This window comes from Melospiza georgiana, chromosome 1 (assembly GCF_028018845.1).
Source record: "Melospiza georgiana isolate bMelGeo1 chromosome 1, bMelGeo1.pri, whole genome shotgun sequence".
Classification (NCBI taxonomy): Eukaryota; Metazoa; Chordata; class Aves; order Passeriformes; family Passerellidae; genus Melospiza; species Melospiza georgiana.
In genome coordinates, this window is record NC_080430.1 from 68,360,522 (window position 1) to 68,382,123 (window position 21,602).

General features: G+C 38.4%; 1 protein-coding gene across 1 annotated transcript in view; it reads left to right on the top strand.

The window, feature by feature from the left end:
- LOC131082446 (uncharacterized) overlaps window positions 1-18,593 on the top strand; it is a 102,912-nt gene extending 84,319 nt beyond the window's left edge. Inside the window, exons 11-13 of the mRNA XM_058022394.1 lie at window positions 6,670-6,879; window positions 15,617-15,758; window positions 16,738-18,593. Of these exons, the coding sequence (XP_057878377.1) occupies window positions 6,670-6,879; window positions 15,617-15,758; window positions 16,738-16,766 (381 nt within the window). The 3' untranslated portion in view covers window positions 16,767-18,593. The remainder of the gene's footprint in view (window positions 1-6,669; window positions 6,880-15,616; window positions 15,759-16,737) is intronic.
- The last annotated feature ends 3,009 nt before the right edge of the window (window positions 18,594-21,602 follow it).

Here is a 21,602-nt window from a genome sequence, read left to right on the forward strand (position 1 = left end):
TGCATTTAATCAGTTCCAAACAGTAAAAATAAAATGTTCATTGCCAACAAATTAATTGACAAACTTAGCTCCTTTGTTTTCTGTTTACACATTAGTTTTGAACTGCATTGTTACTTACAGATCTGCCAGGGTTATTTTCACAAATTTTTCACAGAATGTTTTCTGTGGGCAAACTTTATCCCATAAGATGAACTCCTCCATGGAGCTATTTACTATTTGTTGTTTCTGGTGTATTTTTGGTCACCAAAGTCATATAGTATTATTTCTGCTTTCTGACTGCATTACATTTGTAAACACATGAGTAATGAATAACAAATGCTGATGAGCAGATAATGAATAGCAGACACTCTTATTTACACAGATATGCCCTTTTGTGCATTAAAATCCTGACTTCCATAAGGAAAATAACTTTTCCTAAACACTTTTGTATATAAAATCCTGTCTGTCTGAAGTTACTGAAGATGCTTTCTTAAGTAACTGATTCCAGCATCCCTTGTAAAATTTGGGAAATGAGGCATGGAGAGAGATTTCCCTTGCCCATCTGAACCAAACCCACTCTGGGCTCGGAATATAGCAGGATTCTCTGGAGTAGGAAGGGAATGTACTTTATCTCCTTTCCTTAGGGCAAATCAATGGACAAAGACACTGCTATGCACAAGGAAATGCAAGAAAGCTGTGGCCTTTAATTTTTACTCACTAAGGTTTTTGTTTCATTGAATATCAGTTTTCCTTGAATTAATTCTTGAGATGACTTTACCCCCTCCCCCCCAAATTTATTATTGTTTGGAAGAGACTATTTCTACATTTGTATTTTTTTAATGGGTGACTGATGTGTGGACACTTAAAACCACAAAAGATTGAGATCTGAAAAAATGGGATGGTGAGCAGCAGACTACACAAGCAACGTGTGCAGTGTAGCTAAAGAATATGTGGCTGCACTTTGTAATTTCTAAAAGCAGGAGATGAAAATCATTCCCAAGAAAAGATCTGCATTGCTGCTCACTGGACATATCCATGAATAGGATGCTATTGCAAATCACAAACAAAAAGACCCACTGCTGTTTCCTAGTGCTACGGTGCTAAGCAGCTTTCCATAAATCTATTCTGGGATTTCTCCTTAGTCATTTACAAAGAGGTTATTCTCTGTATATGCCTTTTTTTTAACCATTTAGTCTGTCCATGTCTGTTTGTTAAATAAATCAGGGAAGACTGTAACAACAATGCTTCAGGCATTCATAATTTGACTGAAACAAACAATTCCTGGATACTACTGGTCCCTTATGCTGGTCCATTATGTTGATAAATAGGATGATCTAGAAGCAAGGTATCTCTCTGCAGAATTACCAGGAGCCCACAAAGGCCTTTGCTAACCTGAGACACTCACATGGCTCACTATTGACCCGGGAACGAGAACATGTGCTGCCACCCCACCAAAGCATGCTGCACGTGCATAAATGTGTGTGAGTGCCTTGTGCACGTAAGGGTTAAGCATGAGGGGTGTTGGTGTGGCTTTCTCGTGGTGGCATGATTTTTGGCAATCCTAATAGCTTTTCTTGTTCGTGCCTTTGCTTGCCATTTCTCCAATTTCACGATTTATTCAAACTGAGTTGACTTTCATGACTTGTAAAGTGTCCCATCCTTCCTACAGTGGCTTGGAAACTTTCCCCACTGTCACATCTGATTCTGACCAAGGTCCAGTGACAACCTCACTGGGACCTGGACACCACCAAGGTGCTTTGACACAGACAGGAGGGATGTTTTTAGATATTTTCCTGTAAATTCTTATTTTACCAGAGTTGCTGGCAAGGTTTTTAGCAACAGTTTGTCAGAAATGGCGTTTGCAATGCTTAAGGGGTGCTGTGCTTCCCTCAGAGGTTAGCACTAGACAGCTTTTGTTTTTTAAATTGTAAAGCAACACTGGTTTAACAAAGATTGCCTCCAGGACAGTAATTCCCATATTTACGACTCTTACCACAGAAAATGCATTTACCATGTTTATGAAAGTTACTTGAAGTAAATACAGCACCCTCGACTTTTGATGTCTTTTTTTTTACCCCCTATCATTTCAACACTCTTTTGCCCTTTTGACTAAGTTAACAGCTTGTAACTTGCTAATTATTTGTCATAACCAGCGTTCAGTTCCACCCATTCTCAATTAATTGTTTTGGTCCATTTTACTCATTTTATACATTTTCTTTGAATGCTTGAATGCTGTTTTCAAACAGTTTTTTTTTATACATTTTGCAATGCATGAACCTGGAATTGATTCACATGATGTTGCTAATAATAATGCTGCTGCAAAGAGTTAAGAATCAGTACTAATTATAATGAAGTGTTTGGACTTGCATGTATATTCCTCAACTTTTCAAAAGAGCTTTTTCATGCTGATGTCGTTTTTTTAAAGACACTAGAAGTCAATCTTCCTCTCATTATCACTGCGCCTCAGAAAATCTGAGCAAATATTCTTTCTTTTTTCACAAAAACTGTCAAACAATAGAAAACATCATAGTACCTTTACACACTAGCATGGCATTTTCTGTACCCTGACCTCAGAAATATTGGTAATTATAGATGGGTGTGCCTCAGTTGTGTAATATATTTATAAACATGCATTTATCAAAATATATTTGTGTTTAAAATGTGTTGTACTTCAAAAACTTATTTCTCTACACTTGGTGTGGCATAATACATTTATACAACAAAATACATTTGTATTTGTGCTTACAAATGTATTTTTGTCTTTTTTCTAGGTTATACACTATAATTTCCAAAGGCTTGACATAATTTACCTTTTTTGTAGGAGAAATGTGTTCCACTCTCTTAAAAACCTGCATTTTTACGTCACGGTGTATGCTAAAGGAGCAGTGATTGAAATAATTGTTGTCAAGGAAGAATGTATTAAAATTATTAATAAGACTTAAACCCACATGAGAATTACTGAATCATCTGATCTGACCTAAATTCATGACCCTTCCTCCCAGTTCTTCCCTTCTCATACTTGCACAAAAATAGGAAGACCAAAAGGAGAAAAAACTGCCAACATAATAAAGGCCCGTGAAAACTGTACATTTGCATTAGGTCAACATAACATTTTATGATTATAATAATATAAACAAATAAACTATAAGGGCATTCACATCAAACTTCATTTCAAGCTGAACTATTATAAAGCGATTAACAGCCTCACAGTCCCGCTTTAATTAAGTTATGTTGTGAAATATTCAGCATTTGAACCTGTTCTGGCCTGCCTCTTTTATCATTGAATTACCATCCTTAATGTGTTTTTCTGCTGAAAGATGAATTTCATTTAAGGATTACTGTACATTGCTCTGGCATTTTGTGGTTTCTTGTCAGCCCTTGTGAATCTAGATCATTGCTAACTTCAGTTTTTCTGACATGTCCTATATGCACAGTCTCTTGAATAGCCTGTCTCTATGGATTTATTAACTCATATTGTATTCCTGTAGAAATGAATGGACATTTTTGGTTAACTTAATGATAGAAATTTCAGATGACAGTGCAGTTTACTTTTGGAGCTTACTTCTGGTTATGTAGGCCACAGCAGCTCTCTAGTGACCTATCACTTCACAGAAATGTGTTTTGAGAGTTTCAAGGCAGTGGACATCTGTCTGCCAAATACTTTCAGATGGTGCTAGCAAGGAGGGAATTGAAAGGGGCCTTTAAATCCACAGCCACAAACAGAGCTGTTCCCCCTTCTTGGAAGTGGTATTCAAATGTTATATTCCTCTTTCCTTCCTACATATTGAAGAGCCTGCCTTCAGGAAAACTCACACTACCAGGTGATTTGAGGAAGAGTTAATGAACAGTGCTCCAGTGAAGGGTCCTCCTTCCTTCCTTTCTAGTGCCCACCACAGACCAAGGCTATGCAACTCACCAGAGCACCATCAGTTTTGGCGGTGCCTTTTCTCTTTCAGTTGTCAGATGAGCAGTCTGTGCTTTTGGTTTGTTTTTTTTTTGGGGGGGGGCGATGGCAGTAGGGATGGGAGGAGGACATGCAGAACAATATTATCATGTTCTCATGTTCTTTTGGCTAGTCATATCAATGTCCTCAGAGGGAGTTCACCAGATCTTGAAATGTGACAACAGATCAGATGGGTTTGTTTACTCCCACTATCCTGCAGAACTGTCTGCTCTTGGGGAGGAAGACAAGGACTTCTGATGCCACATATGATCCCATATAGATATGGTGTCCTGGGAATGGCACCTAGAGTCAAAAACTTCCAAAGAAGATCTTAGCCCTGGCAAGGTGAAGGTTTGTTCAGACACAAAGTTTGAGTAACATGGCTTGAGCTTCCCCACATTACCATCTGAGTGTTGTAAATTACACTCAGATCTGGCATTGATTGAAAAAATAGGCGATAATTTATTTGTGTGAAAGTAGTGGAAGGTCCATGCTCTTCCCTGTGCTGGACAAGTACAGAATGCATATTTCTGCTCCCAGAGCTCACAGATCAAACAGGCCAAACAGAGCTGAAAAGAAGCATGTGGTGTTCATATCTGTGGCTTGCAAAACACACAGTAAATAAGCCCTCTGTTAGTTGATAGGGACAAGCACAAGAGAAGGACAAGCAGATTCAGTGAAAGTGAGATAAAATTAAGGTCAGACAAGAAGCAGGGAAAAGCATGGGACTGATTCTGGAGGGAAGAAAATTTTGAAGAAATGAAGCTAGCAATGCAGGGAAAAACGCCTCTAGCATAAAAGGAGGATTGTGACAGAAATCATCCTGTTTGCTGTGTTTCCTCTATACTGAGGTTCTGAGCTGGGTCTCTCAACCATTTATCTTACCATAGATCAGGGAGGAGACACGAAGCCAGGAAAGCCTTGATGCTCTTGAATTGGACAGGTTAGAAGTTCTGGTAGTGAGACGCTGGGATGAGAGAGGAGGGTAACCACTGCAGGGGCTGTGGTGTGGCAGCTTTTGCAGCTGCTCCTCTGTGCTCACACTGTACCAATGGAAGTTGCCTTCTTGCTTTCTTGAAACCACTGGCCGCGTTAATTCTTATGGAGCACTGTGTAATGCAGGGATGTGTCTTGTGTGCTAGACAGAAGAAAATACAGGTCTTGTCCTGTCCTAATGGCTGCTGTATGTTCCTAATATGTTGTCCTGAATGAAAGCCTTTGAACCCTTTGGTGTGGAAAATTCAGACTGTCGTTATTTAACCTTAAATTTCAGATGACCTTTCCTTTTTTTTAAATGTAAAAAAATTTATTAGGGCTGATGTAAATGGAAGCTGGTGCTAAAATGAAGCATCCTATTGTTCTGTCATTCCTGGAAAAGAGTTGGAGATAATTTCCTATACGTGTTCTTGCTTTCTTAATTCACCTAAAACAAATCCTCTCCTAAGGCAGTGTCCCATAATAGCAGCATGCACGTCAGGATTGTGGCATTGGCACACTGTGCTGGTTATGGGATTCCTCGTAATGCGTAAGAACAGCTGAGGAAATGTGAACTGGAACACAAGCAAACTGAGCTAAATCTAACTTTTCCCAAGTGAGGGCAAAAATTTGTATCTGGTTTTTGCGGTCTCTTGTAAGAATCTGACCTCTTCATTTCAGCAAAAACTAAAAGCAAGACTATGCACAAGAAGGTTTTGATGTACTGATCTTAAATAAGAGCTTTTCTTTAGCTAGCTTTGTGAGTAAGTTCCAATCATTTCTGCCAGTGCAATACACATTCTTGAAAGAAAAAGCATGTGCTAGGCCAGCAAAAGTGGTATTTTGTCCACATTAAATAGAAGTGTTAGGGAAGAGCATGCTGATGTATTGTAAGGATGTAGCAATATCACCAATCCCTTCCTTCCACAAACAGGAGTAGCATCTCATGGGAGAAAATGAACGACGAAAAGGTCTTGCAAAAGTGAGGGTTAAAAAGCTTATGTTTGCACTTCAGGGGAACTATAAAAATAATGCTTCTCATCATCATTTCTAGTTAAGGATAAAGGGTGCTTAAGCCTTGTGCCATGATCTGTCTGAGGTCTTGAATTCTGCTCAGCCTGTGTAAAGAATTAACAGGAAAAAGGCTAAATGGAAATTCTGACTGATGTAGGGAGATACAAAACCTACCAAAGCAAACATGTTTAGAGCAAACTAGGAAGCTAGGTAACTGTTAATAAACTAGCTTTACACAATGCCCTAAAATTTACTCTCCCTCATCTACAATTCAGTTAGCAGCACAAGGTTATTTTAATATAATACAGAGATCAGAGACTAAAAAGTGCTTGTGGGTACAGGAGCAAAGGCTTTTCAAAGAGAGAGAAATACAAATACTCGCTCACAACATTCTTGGGAAGCTTTTCTCTTTTTTTTAATCAGCATTCCCATTTTATTGTTTAACCTACCCTGCTTGATCTCCCTACTTTTGGTTAATACGGGAGTCAATTACAGCTTCATCTGTGCAGAATTAACTTTATAGAATATACACTGGGGATTTGTCTATCTCCTCTATTTAGATCTATGTCATAAAAAAATATGTAGTAGAGAACTGTGTGCAAGCGCTGCATATGGTACGGGCTTTGCAGATTTATTGTAAAATCATTTTAAATCGGTTAAGCTCTTGCCAGAAGTTAATTAAATATGTTCCTTCGGTGGGGGGCGGGGGGCTCTGTGTGTGTGCCGTGTCCGGGGGGCGGGGGGCTCTCTTTCACTAGGTGGCAGTGTCTGATTACATCTGGAAGGACCACGCCAGCCAGCCTGGTGGCTCCAGCTGTGACCCCCAGCGCCAGCACGAAATCCCCCGCGCCGCAGCCAGCCGGGAAGGCAGCACCACTGTTCACGTCTGTGTCTACACGGTTCACCTCAGCGGCTTCCAGGAGCTCCACAGGCGCTTCCTCAGGCTGCCTGACGGGGCTATCATCGAGGTAGGTCCCAGCAGGCTCCTCGCTGCCAGATTTTGGAGGCAAAGGGGTGCATTGCAGAGCTAGGCACAGCCAAAAGAGGAAAAGAGGCCGTGCCTGACCCTGCCTGAAGTACACACAGAAAGCTGTAGGAAGACCTCACTCCTGAAGAGAAGTGTATAATCAATGGGTTAATGCTTTTGCAGTGCAAAGTAGCAATTTCGGATTGTTTATAGAGCCATTTAAAGGCAATTATGTAAGATGTACATTGAAACTACACACACAGAGATTATTTATAAATATATATCACTTAGAACCACATAAGGTCATTCTGTACAGGAGTTATTATATATATATATATATAAATATACAAGGTAAGAATTGTGCACATTTAATGGGCAGCTATTACTACGAGTATGGCTATTCACTTAGTTTGTACTCAGATTCACAGAGCTAAGGCAGATTACCTACTGGAATCTTGGATGTTGTCAGCACTTCAGCAGCTTGTGCACTAAAATACAATACAGGATGTTATTAAAGAGATGTATCACCCATTACTTGTTTCATGGGCTGCATTTTGTTCATTGCTTTGCCATTTTTGTTCTACGTGCTTTGAAGAAGAACATTTCCTTTTTGCCTTTGGTCTTGTGTTGAGAGACTCTTAAAAAAAGATTGGCATTTAAGAGAAAGTAGAGTCAAAGAATATTACCTTGCCTACCCAGATAAGAAGTGGGAGCATCATCACAGAGAACTTGGCACAAGTGATGATGAAACACAGTGTTTTCATCTGCACACTTCTAAGGTGGAGGTTTGAATACGTCTTTCCAGCGTGAGGCAGTTGCTTCTGCTCCTTTGGTTAATGGTTCAAGGCTGTTTTCTTCATTAAAGATTTTGCTCTTAATGTCTTTGCCCTACTTGGCTTTTTAAAGAAAATTTAATTTAAAGGAAACTGTCCTCAAGGATTTCAAACATAATTTTCTGCCTGGGGAACTTGTGATTCACCAGAGTGAAGACACCAGAGTCTTCAAGCTGGCCAAAGAAAACAAGAGAAGGCATGTGGCCTACATGAAGTAGAACCCAATTACTGGAACAAAGAAACTGGCAAATCCAGGTCCATGCCCAAATCTGTTGAAGAAACTCCTCATGTGAATAATTGCCTAGACTTTTGCTAAAATACCTTTTCCATGTTGGAGGTCAACCAGGCAGCCCAACTCCTACTTTCTGCCGTTACAAATGTACCTTTTTGCAGAATGGTTTTTCCCAGTTACGTTTTCCTCAGCTTTTCAGTGGTGAAATTTAATTCAGCTTCCACCAGGCGTTGGAAGGAGGGTCTTTGAAAACCTGAGGCAATCCTAATCCAGTACCCTGTTTCAGTTCATTAATCTGAATCTGTTTTGTACTTCTGAGAGAGAAGAAATGTGTTCTCATATGAAGTGGCTTTGTCTTCCCAGGTGAGCTTTTGAGAAGCTTCCAGCATCCACAAAGCAAGCAATGTATAATGTGGATAGCTGAAGCCACTTCTCCTTAGTTTCCCACACCAGATCATAACATAGCCTATCCCTAAAATTCATGACTGAGTCTTCCTCATTGTCTTGAAAGCTGCACATCTAATTTAGGAGATCAATGCATGCTTTACAACATTTTTACTTGTAGATCTAAATGCAATTACATGTAAGAAATGTGCTTAACTAATAATTGCAGTAAAGCCCATATACAGATCTTACATTTAGCTGATAACAGATGTAATTATACATTTGTGTGTTTTATAGGTCAGGGCTTTCTACTTCAGTTCCAAATTAGGAATATTTAATGAATTTTAAAACTATACACTGACAAATGAGAAGTTTGCTGCCATGGGGAAAAATACACCTGAGCTTTACTACTTGCTGCTGTTGTCACCCCTCAGGAACATTGTTTTTTTTTTTACCCTTTACTGCAGCTAGACAAGCAGGGGTACTTGAATGGGGCTAGAAAATTGTTTTGGAGCTAAAGGGTGCATTGCAGTGTTATGTATAGTTTGTAAAAGTGTAGGAGATGAAAGGCAGCTGGGCTTCTTGGAATAATCTTTTCAGTTTGCTCCCTCTGTTGACAATTTGTTGTGTATAAGCACTTTCAGTTTGGCTATCTAGAGCTAGTTCTAAAGACTCAGGCGATTTAGTTAGGTAAATCTGGTCTGTCTTAGGGTCAGGTAAACTAAATTTTGTTCCCAATGACTCAATGGAAAGATTTTTCTGGATCCTTATAGTCTGTTTGGTCAGAAGTCTCCTGTTATTCTAAATTTAATCAACTTCCATTGCATCACCCATTGGTGTAAATAAGATTTCCCTTTACCAGAAATCTACCTGCATAATATAATTTCATATAGCAATGATTCTCTTGCCAAACAATGAAGAAATGAAGCAATGATTCTCTTGCCAAACTCAGGAACATGAGAAGAGCACTGAAATCACCAGGCCAAATTCTACCTCAGATTCATGTGTTCAACTCTTGCTGACTTTAACTTCAGATATGTTTCTGTATCTGCAGATATTCTTTGACAGGTATAAGAGGAATTTTGCATAATCTTGCTGTGAAGTCCTTGGATGCTCGTAAGGAACTCACTTCATATTTACAGCTTCATCCTACTCTTTTAAACTTCAGTAAAAGCAAGATTCAAGATTTTCTCATAGCCCTAATCCAGCAAATTACTTCAATGTGAACCCAATTTTATCCAGGGAGCCAAAACTCACTTTAATAATAATTACCTTTCTTTTTTTTTTTTTCCCCAGAAAGCAAAGCCAGTTTGCAAGTACTGTGTACAGAAGGACACTAGCTAGGAATAAATGTCCTCTAAGTAATAGCTTCTTTAAAATACTTATTTCTTTTTGTGTGGTATTGCCATTAAAGGTCCAGATTTCCTGGTATAGCTAGAAATTTCATGTCTGGTATGAAAAGTAGTTTTATAGGTTTCATAGGAATGAGGTAAAACTAACTGTTTTAAAAGGAGCATTAAGTACAAGGTGACATGTATAAATTGCCCTAGAAATGTTAAATAAAAAGATTTTTTTTTGAATGTGCAACATAAAAATTATAGAGGTTAAACTTGTAGGTGCAGTCTTTTTATCATAAGCATTGTAAAACTCACAGAATTCACATGCAGTAAAAACCATTTTCCTTTTTACCTATAATATATTTCCCCTTTATAGTAATTCAATTTAACTGTTGGCTAACCAAGGAATGACCTTCCCAAAATAAATCACTTTTCATGCTTTTTGGTATTCATTAATCTGATGTTATTGTAATATAAAGGAAATTATTGAATTTTAACATTTTAAACATATTTGAAATTGATGCACAGAAAAGTTAATGGTATTGGTACGTGTTTGCTCTCTTCGTGGTGATAATGCCAACTTGGTGATTTTTATCTCGACTTTTGCTGACTGGAGTTGATTTCTTATTAAAAGGGCGAAGATAAGTCACTTTAACTCAACAAAAAATCAGTTTCTTATTATAGGCCTAGTAAACCTCAGCATTGTAGGGGAAGTTTTTGTATAGCATGATTTTATCTATCAAATAAGCCTTCACAAATGTCAAGGATTCATCCAATTTAAACTTACTGGATAAAAGAGATCTGTTTTCCCTAATTACTTGAAAAGTACCTAGCAGTAATAGGATAAGACAGCGTAGGTGACTAGCCAATTACTTAGTTTAAGCTATTTACATCAATCCATATGCTATAAATTATGTCTAAACCCTCCTGCACTTCTGGAAAAGTGAATAAAATCATATAAGTTTATTTTGAATGCAAGATCAGATATGGTATGCTGAGTGACACTTAAAAAGAATGAAACTGTAACCGTAGCTTATTTTCTGAAGCAATCTTGACACTAATGCTAAATTACAGCTTGGAAACATCTAGCATTTTTACCTTTATGAGAAAAGGCTTTTTACATATTTAACATAATTCTAGGGAAAATATACTGGAATTATGTATAAAGATATGTACACTGTAACCAAAGGGCATTTATAGTCCCCAGTAGAATACTTACAACAATTTTATTGCCATTTGGTGTCATTTTCTAACAGATATAAAATACAGCCAGTAAACAAACTAGACTTTAGATTTAAGCTGACAGCTGTTCCTTCAGAAGCAATATTCAGATATTTAATCTTAAGAATACTGAATATTTTACAATTGTTTGAGCAAACTATACTTTTAGCATGTGAAGGACTGCATGCTTTTATATACAGTTCTTGGATCTGATAATGACACTAAAAAACAACCTTAGAATAATCTACACATTTGTTGCTCTCTTATATTCCCTGGGCAAATCAACAAATTGCCTCATGTTTTATTCTTAATTCCACAAATTCTTTTTTTTATACACAGTGTTGCTATGAATATTGGGCCCTATTTTTTTTCCTGTGTGCATAAGCCATGCAGTTGACTCCAGCACAGTTTATATATGGATGTGAGTGCAGCTTTTTCTGGCCTTAATTTCATTAAAGCAACAAATTCGCCTATTTACTGCAAAAGCCCCATGTGGTATTTTCATGAAGAGTCTCACTTCAGTGGTCACTAAAGGTCTGTGGAGGAGAGAAAGAGGGGGGATTGCTCTAGATCAGTACCTGAGGTTGGTGCCCATCCTCATGACTTCATCCTCATCTCACCAGACACTGGGAGGGAGCAGCACAGCTCTGGCTTTTGTGTGAGGATGTTCTGGCTGGGAGAGAGGCTGGGCAGAGGTAATTACTTGGTGTAAACTGACCCACTTTGGATGGCTTCAGCAGCTTCATGCCAGGTCATCCACAAACAAGGCCAATTCAAGCCAACCATGAGTTGATTTCCTGGAAATCCCTATAAAAGCAGGGATTAACAGGAGAGGTTTGTCCCACAGAAGAGTGATTAATGCATGTAGGTGTGTACATACTTGTGGGGTGAATAGGCTTTACCACATGCTGCCTGCCTAATTCTGAGATTTAATCTTGTCCCGTTAAAAACGTAATATATTTTGCAACTGCATTCAATGGGAGCATGATCTCTCTCAACATGCATTGAGGTTCAGTTGGGAATCATACATTTTACCAGCTCAGCTAGGGGATACTCCCATGGACAAAGGCAATTGGATCAGTACACCCTGCAAACTTACAGCCCTTTTGTCCACGGTTGTGGCAATATAGCAAGTTTCTCCTCAAATAAGAAGTAAACCAGACTGTTTTAAGTTATTGTTACCAGTATATATCTCTCCTTTTATGTTATAATTATATTAAAGGTAATCTGTTTAAGAAAGAAATTAGTTGTCCAGGCAGCTCTTTTCATCTCAGTGAAAAGATGAGAACAAGGAAAAGAGATTTCCTGGAGAAATCTTGTGCTTGTATGCTTTGTTCTTAAACTGATCCAGTCCATCTAACGTGTGACGTGTAAACCCTGTCCTGAAATGGACCCAGTCTGTTGCTCCTTGCCCTAGTGGTGGGTAAGCCAATCCCTCTGCTGCAGGTGGTGTATGAGCATGCGTCTCAGCTGAGCTGGAGTTATTTCTCCATATCTTCTGTTTCAGGTTGTTTTCCCTGTGAAGTAAAAGATTAGGTCCTTGCCTTTCTTCAGTAAATTGTGGTATAGTTTTAAATGGAAGCTGTGTCTATTAACTGAGAATCTGTGGTCAGGACTACGTTGCAACAGGATGGAAATGCAGGAGGCAGCCTTGCAGCAGGAGGCAGCCTTGCAGCATGTGGTCATTTCCACCCTCCCTGGTGTTCTACAAATCTCAGATTTTATATACTCTGTACCCTAGAAAGTCATAGAGTCATGTGGAAAAAGATGTCTTTCCTCCAAATGGCCATGTCCTGCTTATCCATGCTGCTGTCTGTGCTCTGACAGGAGGACCAGGAAAGAAATGAGACAGATCCACTGCTGGTAATTTTTAGCAGGACTCATTGGCTTTCAGAGAACTAAAAAATTACTGAAATACCAGAACTACAGCATTATAGTCTTGTTCTGTATATGAATATTCAAATTTAAATCATGCTGGCATCTTTTTTGCTTGCAGAGAATGTGGGGTGAGGATCAAGGGTTGCCTACCTAATCAACACATACACAAATATATTGTGCTAATGGAAATTTTAATTTCTTTTTTCTTGGGGTTCTGAAGAGTTAGAACTCTTTCCCTCAGTTGCAGAAGGAGTGGCAGCAAGTTCAAGCACACCCATTCAGTCTGATCCTGTGCTCAAGGGAAAAATGCTGCCATCGCTCTCTAGTTGTATTATTTAACAAACAGCAGTGAGGATAATTAAGGGGTATTTTAAAAGTGTTATTTTGTATTTAGAAATACATCTTTCAGTTTCAACTCACTTTAAACACCAAGATTTGCTGTATTTTCAGTGATTTTCAGAACAATTTTATGCTGAAAGGGCAGAGCCACTGATTGTTGCAGAAGGTATTTTGTACTTTTAAACACTTATAATCTTTATTCATCTATCACAGTTTTACCTGAATCAGCAGTAAAATCTCTGAAGTCAAAGGATAATTGCCAAAACAGCATTAACTTACTTTATCTGAATAAAAAAATAACCTTTGAAAAAGTACCTTGCAGCTACACAGATTGACAAAATGCATCAATTATATTTTTGCTCACTTTATAATTACACTGCAGTAAGTGCACAGTGAACTTTACTACATGGTTGATTAACCATAAGGTTACTGCTATTAAGTCACTCTCAGAAACAACCACTTGGACTTTAATTTCAGAATAAATAATAATAACTCTGCACAACATCTGATCAAGTTAAAAAATCTGACATATCTATACAAGCTTCAATTTAAAGTCCACAGGTAAATGATAGCACTTTAATTGTAGCAAAGGGTTCCTATTGCTTCAGTCAGACATGCTGAGTATGTGAACAATCAGGTTTGGAAGAGCTCTTGGTATGTGTTAAGCAGCACCAAAGGAAAGGCTTTTCCAGTGAACTCTGAATATCCCCTGTATCCTTGTTTTTCTTGCATAGAAACAAGTCTTATGAAGAGCAGAGGAGGGAGCTGGGGTTGTGTAGCCTGGAGAAAAAGAGAAAAGGGGTGATCTTATCACACAACAACTGCTTGAAAGGAGGTTGTGGCCAGGTGGAGGTTGTTTCCTTCTGCCAAGTAACAAGCAACAGGACGAGAGGAAATGGACTGGATATTTGGAATAATTTCTGGAAGGATTTTCAAGCACTGGAAAAGGCTGTCCAGCAAAATGGTTAAGTCCCTGGAGGCATTTAAAAGACATGTGGGTATGGCACTTGAGAACATGGTTTAGTGGTGGACTTGGTGATATTAGGCTTATGGCTGTACCAAATGGTCTTGAAGGTCTTTTCCAAATCTACCTAAATGATTCTAAAAACGTTTGGGGAATTAGGGTTGCAACTCCAGGTATACACTGATGATATTTCCACATATTTTTTTCAGATTATTGCAACTGGAAAAATATTTCTGTTTCTGTTAGCTCACTGACACTGTAGGCCTGTCTCCTGTCTTCTTGACTTCGTATAATGCAAAAGTGTTGCTATGAAGTCCTACCATGATGTTATATCTGTTTTTGACCTGCCCTGATATGTGTTTATGCCATGAGAGAAACAGCTTTGGACAACCTAAAACTGAACTATCACTTAGTTTGAAAGAATAAAACATAAAATAAAGTAGCAGCTGTTCTGTGAGAAGAAAGAATAGCCTGGTACAGAGAAACCTGCCTAGGATGTAGGATGCACAAGACCACTCCAGTATTTAGTCTCAACATTTTATGTGAGGTGGTGCATACTTACTATGTTGCCTGTTTCCCTCTGTTCCTGGGGTAGCAACAGACAGAAAGTAAGAATATGCAAAAAAATACAATAGAAATTACTGACTATTCCCTTGCATGTACCTGTGTTTGGAAATTTTATTATAGCTGTGCTAAATTAGATTGAGAAAAGGAAAATTCTTTAAAATATTACTAGATGACTGGCTCAACCTGCTTTTTCATGCTAACATTTGAGTAACAGCAGCTAGACAGAGCTGAGCTCAGTTACTTCTCAGTATCTGAAATCTGATTTCTGTTCAAATTCATCAGAGCAAAATTTCTCTTTTATGGGCACTCCAAAATATGAAAACAGTTGAAGCCAGGGCATTCTTGTGCAAAATGCCACCCACATGACACAAGCTGAGCATCTGACGTGAGATGTGGTAGCTACTAATGAACAGAGCTGAGTGTGATGCAGTGCCTTGGCTTTATAACCAATTTCCAGTCCTATAACATCACCTCCTCATGGCCATGATTTCCTTCTTTGAGTGTATATTCTTTATTCATTCAAATCTTCTCCATGTGTCAAGAATATCATAAGGAGAAATTATGAAAAGCAACGAGTGTAAAAATCCCCATTCCACTGTTTTACTAAAGCATTTAGCGTGAGAAAAATTAGGTGAATTCACATTTCACATATGTTTAAATTGTTAATCTCACTGTTCTATCTGTATTAGTGAATACATTTACAGTAAGTTTTACTTTATAATATTTTGGCAGAACTGTTAGAAAAATTGTCATAAGCCCAGGAGTGGAACTGAACCATGAAAGCTAAACTGTAAGCTTCTGCAAAGCTGGGTTATTAGTATGACAGAATAAAATTTCACACACACAAAAGCTTCTAAGCTGTGATATTTTGAAAGCAAGAAGAGAGGGATGGGGAAGGGTAATCAAAGTCATCTATGTTCTCTCTGATACTTCACTGAATGCTGCCGTAATAATATGTTGGTTTTGTCTGTTCTGTTTTTCAGGCATTTGGTGATGTTGGTGAGGAAAGTCTTTTGTGTAAAGTGAGCACAGACCAGGAGCATAAAAGGGAAAAGGACAGTGTGCTGTGCGCATCTACATGTATCAAGCTGAGGGAGAGGAAAAAGAGTACAGCAAGGTGGAAAGGTATTATTTTCAATTTCTATACCTAGATGAAAAACCTAACAATCCTGATACCTAAGCATAAAATGTTGGGAGGGGTAGAAAAAAGCAAATAATTTTAGAACAGTTTCTTTTGGGAAGGCTAAGGTGTGATCAGTGACAGCTGAAATTTCACAGTTGCATTTTCCAATGTGTCTTCATCCCTGGGTAGTTTCATCAGCTGTTGCAAGAATCCTGAAGACTGAAGTGCTGTCCTTTACCCAAACACTGTCACACTTGTCATTCAGAATCCTAATACAGTAATGCAATCCAGAGTGATCTTAGGCAAGCATTTAAATTATGTTGAGGGCAGGCTTAAATCAGTTATTGTATATATATATATATATATATATATATATATATATATATATATATATATATATATTTAGGTATGTTTCCAGACATATTGGACTAAGTGTAAAAGTCCAAATCTCTCAGACTTTTATTGTGTTTCCCACTGTGCATTGAGAGCCACTGGTCCCCTCACTATGCCTAGGGAAGTACATGCAGAGTGGAACATCTGTGTCGAGTTTCCAATGAAGTTGCTCCTGACCAAAGATAGTTTCAGGGCGTTTGATGACAGAGTGCTACGGAATGTGCTGGGTGTCCTTAGGCATCACTGTTATTATGAGATATCAGTTTCCTCTTGTTGCTTATCAAAGCTTGTTGTAGCCGGCTCCACAAATGAATCCTGTCACTGTCGGTTTTCCAATGTCCTCTAAGGAGTAAAATTCAGTTAAAAGCACTTTGTGTTACTTTTAAATTTACAGTAATCTTATTTGCTAACAGAAAAACTTTGTAAAGTTCACATGAGCACAAAAGACACTTTTTTTTTTAGGGAACCTGGTAAATTTAGTGTATGGGCTCTTGCTCTATACCCCTTTTGTTTGGGGAGGGAGGTCATACATTATTGCTGGTGTATTTGCATCATGTCTTTCTCTACATCCTTTATTCTAATCTTCAGGAAATCGCATTGTCCCTGACAAGAGCTAGTTCCTGCAGTAACACGTGGCCTGTGGAGTTGTTTACATCGTGATCCACATCCATGGTATGGCTACTATCTGATAGGATTTACATTTCTGATGGCTGCATCTCTGCCCATGCAGCGTTGTCCTGCGAATGCTCCCGTCATAGCTCCTCTGTGGCTTCAACAAGCTGTGCAGTGTGGTGAATTCACAGGATCAGATCACAGACTGGATCATGAAAACATAATTATTTCATGTGGCCTTTTCTCCCTTCACAGTTGTGGGACATTGCTAGATTTCTCAGGTTTGCTTGTTTCTGCTTTTTCATCTTTGCTTGTGCATGTTAACTGTCGTGGGGAAAATGTTGCTGATTTGTCTTTCAGATTTCATGACTAAAACATTGACAATTTTCAGTAATTATTCCAAGCACAATGCTATTGTAATTGCAAGACTGTGAGAACACCCAGAAGAGGAGCAATGATGACTTCATCCACCAGTTAGCCAAATCCCAACATGCTGCAAAATTTACAAGATCTGAGAAACCATTTTTTCTGAAGCATTTGTGGTGGCCATGTCCTGCTTTCCTGTGAGCTACAGCAGCTTAAAGCATCTTGGAGGTTATGTTCATGCTTTCTTAGAAGTATTGGAGTTAGAACCAGCCAGTTCTCTTTAGTTAGAACCAGTCAGTGCATATTCTATTTGGCTCCATACAAATGTATCAGAAATTGTCCATGCCTCAAAGGCAAGAACTATGAGAGACCACAGAAGAAGGTGGGAAGGGGAACATAGGCAAGAAATGTGAAAGAATTTGTGCAAGGACATCTAAGTCAGAGGCAAATGGAGAAATACAGGGCAAACTGCCAGCATCCGGATTCAGTCTTCCTTTTTTGTCCTGAAAATGAAGCTAGAAACTGGAAGAAGCTTACCTTACTGCTATTTTGAATAGTTTGTGTAGAATTCTGTAGTCAAGGTAGTAATCAGAGAATTTTTTTAGCATGTTATGATTTTCTGGTGTCTCCTTGTTCACACTGCTATGGTAAAAGTTTTTCAGATGCATTTATCTTTGTAAGATCTTACTCAGTATTTTGAGCATCATTGATTAATAGCACTACTTAAATCTATAGTTCTCATCCACCTGCATAAACATTAAATTACATTAGGTAGCAACCTAAAGGTTTAAAGGTCACTTCTGAGCACAGTTTTAGTTTGGGAATACAAGGTTTGGTTTCCCCCTTGTTACTTGTTTTCTTTTTTTTTCTTTTTTTCCAGTTTATTTGTGTGGGTGTGCATATGTCTGTGGGTATTTTATGACTTATGCCCAGGCAGAAAGGGTGTTAAAAACTTCTGAATATCTACAAGAATTGATGTGATTTTTGTGGCTTTTTTTGCATAAGATATTACTTGGATTACTTATCTCTGTCATAACTGGAATAAAATTGCCTTTTAATGTTTGCTTTGCCTGTTGACACTTTAAACTTTTCTACATAACTTTGGAAAAGAAACTAGCTGAAGAGAAACCACCCAGTAACCTATTGCAGTTTCTGGGTGACAGTACCAAGCTGCTTTGGGCAGTATCTTACTATGTGTATCTTCCTGGCCTCGGTTTTGCCTTTCAGCATGACTGACTATAATGGTAAAATCCCTTTGGCCAATATTATACCCTGAGTTTCTCACCACTGAGTTAAGATATCCCAGTCTGGTTCTGTGAGATTTTTACTTTGGTGTTCGTAATACAGTGTTGGAATTTAGTCTGATGGTGGACTGACTTTATGTGTGGAACCACCACAGCTTAAGTTCTGATAGGACTGTGTTGATTTTTCTGACAAATGTGGCTCTAGTACTGAAACTTTGTTCGGCATGAAGGACTTGACTGACCACTTTTATTCCTCCAGTTATATTGGATTATCTCCACTGACTTTCATTTGATATAGGATGTACAATTCTGTACATTACATATTTGTGAAAGTTGAATTTAAGGTATGTTTAAATATTAGGCAAATTTACCTTATTTTTTTAATGTAGCATCCTACTTATTAATTTTGATTACTTGCACCTTATGAGTTCCCATATTTGTTGGTCAATGTGCAGTGGGTGGCATTGGCTTTGAAATTGTTTTCTGAAGTGCTCTTATCAGCAGCATCATCCATAATGCTCAGTTATAGTTGGATAGTAATTGCCTGTCTATGCAGTGCTCCTTTGCAACAATTTTCTCCTGTGTAGCTATATATATGTAGTCATTACTGAAAAGTGTAAATAAAGAATCCTTTTAGTGGTGTAGTTTCCCTGGGTACCTACTGTGCTCTTATTATCTAAAACATACTCCCCATCTGTAGTTCTGTTCTATTAAAGGATAAAGACATAACTATGAATTAAAAATTAAAATGCTTGTTGTAGATTGGAGAGCAGGATCTATTAGAATATATCTGGTGCTAGGATTCCAGTACAGTAGATAGATTATACTGAGCACCAGTTAAGCAAGGGGATGAAAAATGAGTGATTTTCATCATTCAGTTAAATATAGTGCTAAGTGGTATGTGCTAGCATTAAAAGCAAATTACTTAGCACTTCACCAATCACAGCATGAGAGCATTCCATTGGAAACAGTATTTTCAGTGATGCTCAGTCCTCAGTTTTATTAAATAAATCCACTGTTAATGCTTAAGGAAGCAGTAGAAGACATATTGCTATGATAATAAAAAGATTGAAAATGTAAAAATAAAGAGAAGCAGTACCTCATTTTAGTAAATGTGCTAAGAAATCCTCCCTCTCTCTTAACAACAAAACTTCAAAGTGCTGGTAGATCTATAATTTCCTGTACTTTCTTTAGGTCTCTTCCTTCCTTCCTAATGAATATGACCTTTCCTTTTTTTTCCTTCTTTATAATGACGTCTTTTTTTCCCATAAATCTGCTGCCGTGTCACTGAACATTTTGATGAGCTTCTCTGAGTCCCTCTTATATCTCCTTGATAGGATATTATTATCCAGTAATCTAAAGATGGGGAGCCTGATCCTCAGCAAAAGTACTTTTTGGCTGCTCGGGTAAAGACAGTGGAGATGTGAGAATTTACAGCACAAGAGGTTTTGACGTGGTTTTTGGCTGCCTTTATATCATGTAGCAACATTTTTTCCTCCAAAGCAATGAGCATTGGAAGACTCTCAGATCTGTTGTCTGAACACATGGAAGGTGTGAATAGTCATAAACCTTTCTGAGTCTCAAATCATTCCTAAGCCACTGCTGCCTCCCAAACAGGAGTCAGGAACTACACAAAAAAAATTCTTGGGAATGACGCATGCAGGAGATGGTCCAAGGTCTGAGCCACAGATTGATCTTCACCAGCTAGATCAAATGTTAGAAGGACATAAAATTACAGTTCAGCTGTAAAAATTACAGGATCAATGAGCCTACACATGAAGCTATTTTGAGTCCTTCATTTTCCCTGTAGTGACATCTTTGGGGATACCTGTTCTGAGCTTTCTCTCATGACTAAGTTTGAGGGCTGTATTCTTTGTGTTTGGCTGTCATGGAGTCCATTTCCTTGTGGCAGTCCTCACAGTGCTGTTCTTTGCACGGGCAGCTGGAAAAGTGCTGCTGCCATGCCAGTGCTATGGCCATTGCTGGGCCACACTCGCACTCTTTCTCCACCATCCTCCTCCTCGCCTGCAGGCTGGGCGTGGGCAACAATTTGGGTGAGGACACAGCCAAGACTAAAACATTGACATTGACATTTTGGTCCAAGAGACCAAAAGGATATTCTAGATATTCCATACCCTGTGGCACCTGCTCAGCAATAACAGCTAACAGAAAGCAGGACAAAAGGGCGGCATTCGGTATTTATGACATTTGTGGTTTGGAGAAACCGCTGCAAATGCCAAAGCTCTGTTTCCTGAGAAGTGGCCTGGCGTTGCCTGCTGATGGGAAGTAGGGAATAAATTCCTTGTTTTCCTTTGCTGCCAATTTATCAAGCTGCCTTTATCTTGACCCATGAGGGATTTTTCTGTCTTATCTTCTCCTACCCCCGCTCCCTGCTATGGAGAAGAGCGATAGAGCAGCTTGGTAGGCATCTGATGTCCTGTCAAGGTCAACTCACGGATAAAGAGAAACATGTAGGAAGTGATGCAGTTCATCTGTTTTTAGTACAAATGTTGATTGGAGGTGTTTTAGTTTTCTTGTGGCCGTAGGTTTCTGGGGTTCTACAGAAATTATGTGATTTTCTCAAAACAGGTACACTTTCCACTCTTGCTTAATGTGTGCTTAATATTTTAGTGAAGTCAGTGTATTCTTCTACATCAGAAGTCTTTTCGTTGATAGTGTAGGATAATGATATTAAACCTGAAAGAAATATCTTGCAAAATCTAGACCTATTTCAAAAAGTTTTCCTGTGAAAAGTGTCCTTTAAAAAATATTTTAAAAAGCAAGGCATTTAAGCAATGCTTTCTTCCTTTCATGAAGTAGACTTTTTATTCTCATTTCCCTGTCTTTTTTACTTAAATATAGACTCCAAAATTGGCTTCCCCCCCGCCCCGTTTTACTACAGCTTTATTCAAAGTACTTCCTTAAGCCTTAGCAGATTTTCTTTTTCTTTTTTTTTTTTTTTAACCTTTCCTTCTCAAAATATTTGAGAACATGACATTTACCATAGATTTCAAAACATAGAATTGTTTTTTTCATTTTCCTGGCTGGCATATCATGGTTCTGATGCATCTTTCCTGGGTATGCCAATCCTGTCATATACACTAATATTAAATAATGACACAAGGCTGACTTAACTAGACATAATAGGGCATTTTTCTAAAACATTCTGTATGGGAGGTATATGCAGAGACCTTGCTACTTGTTAATGAAATTGGAAAACTTCTTCATCTG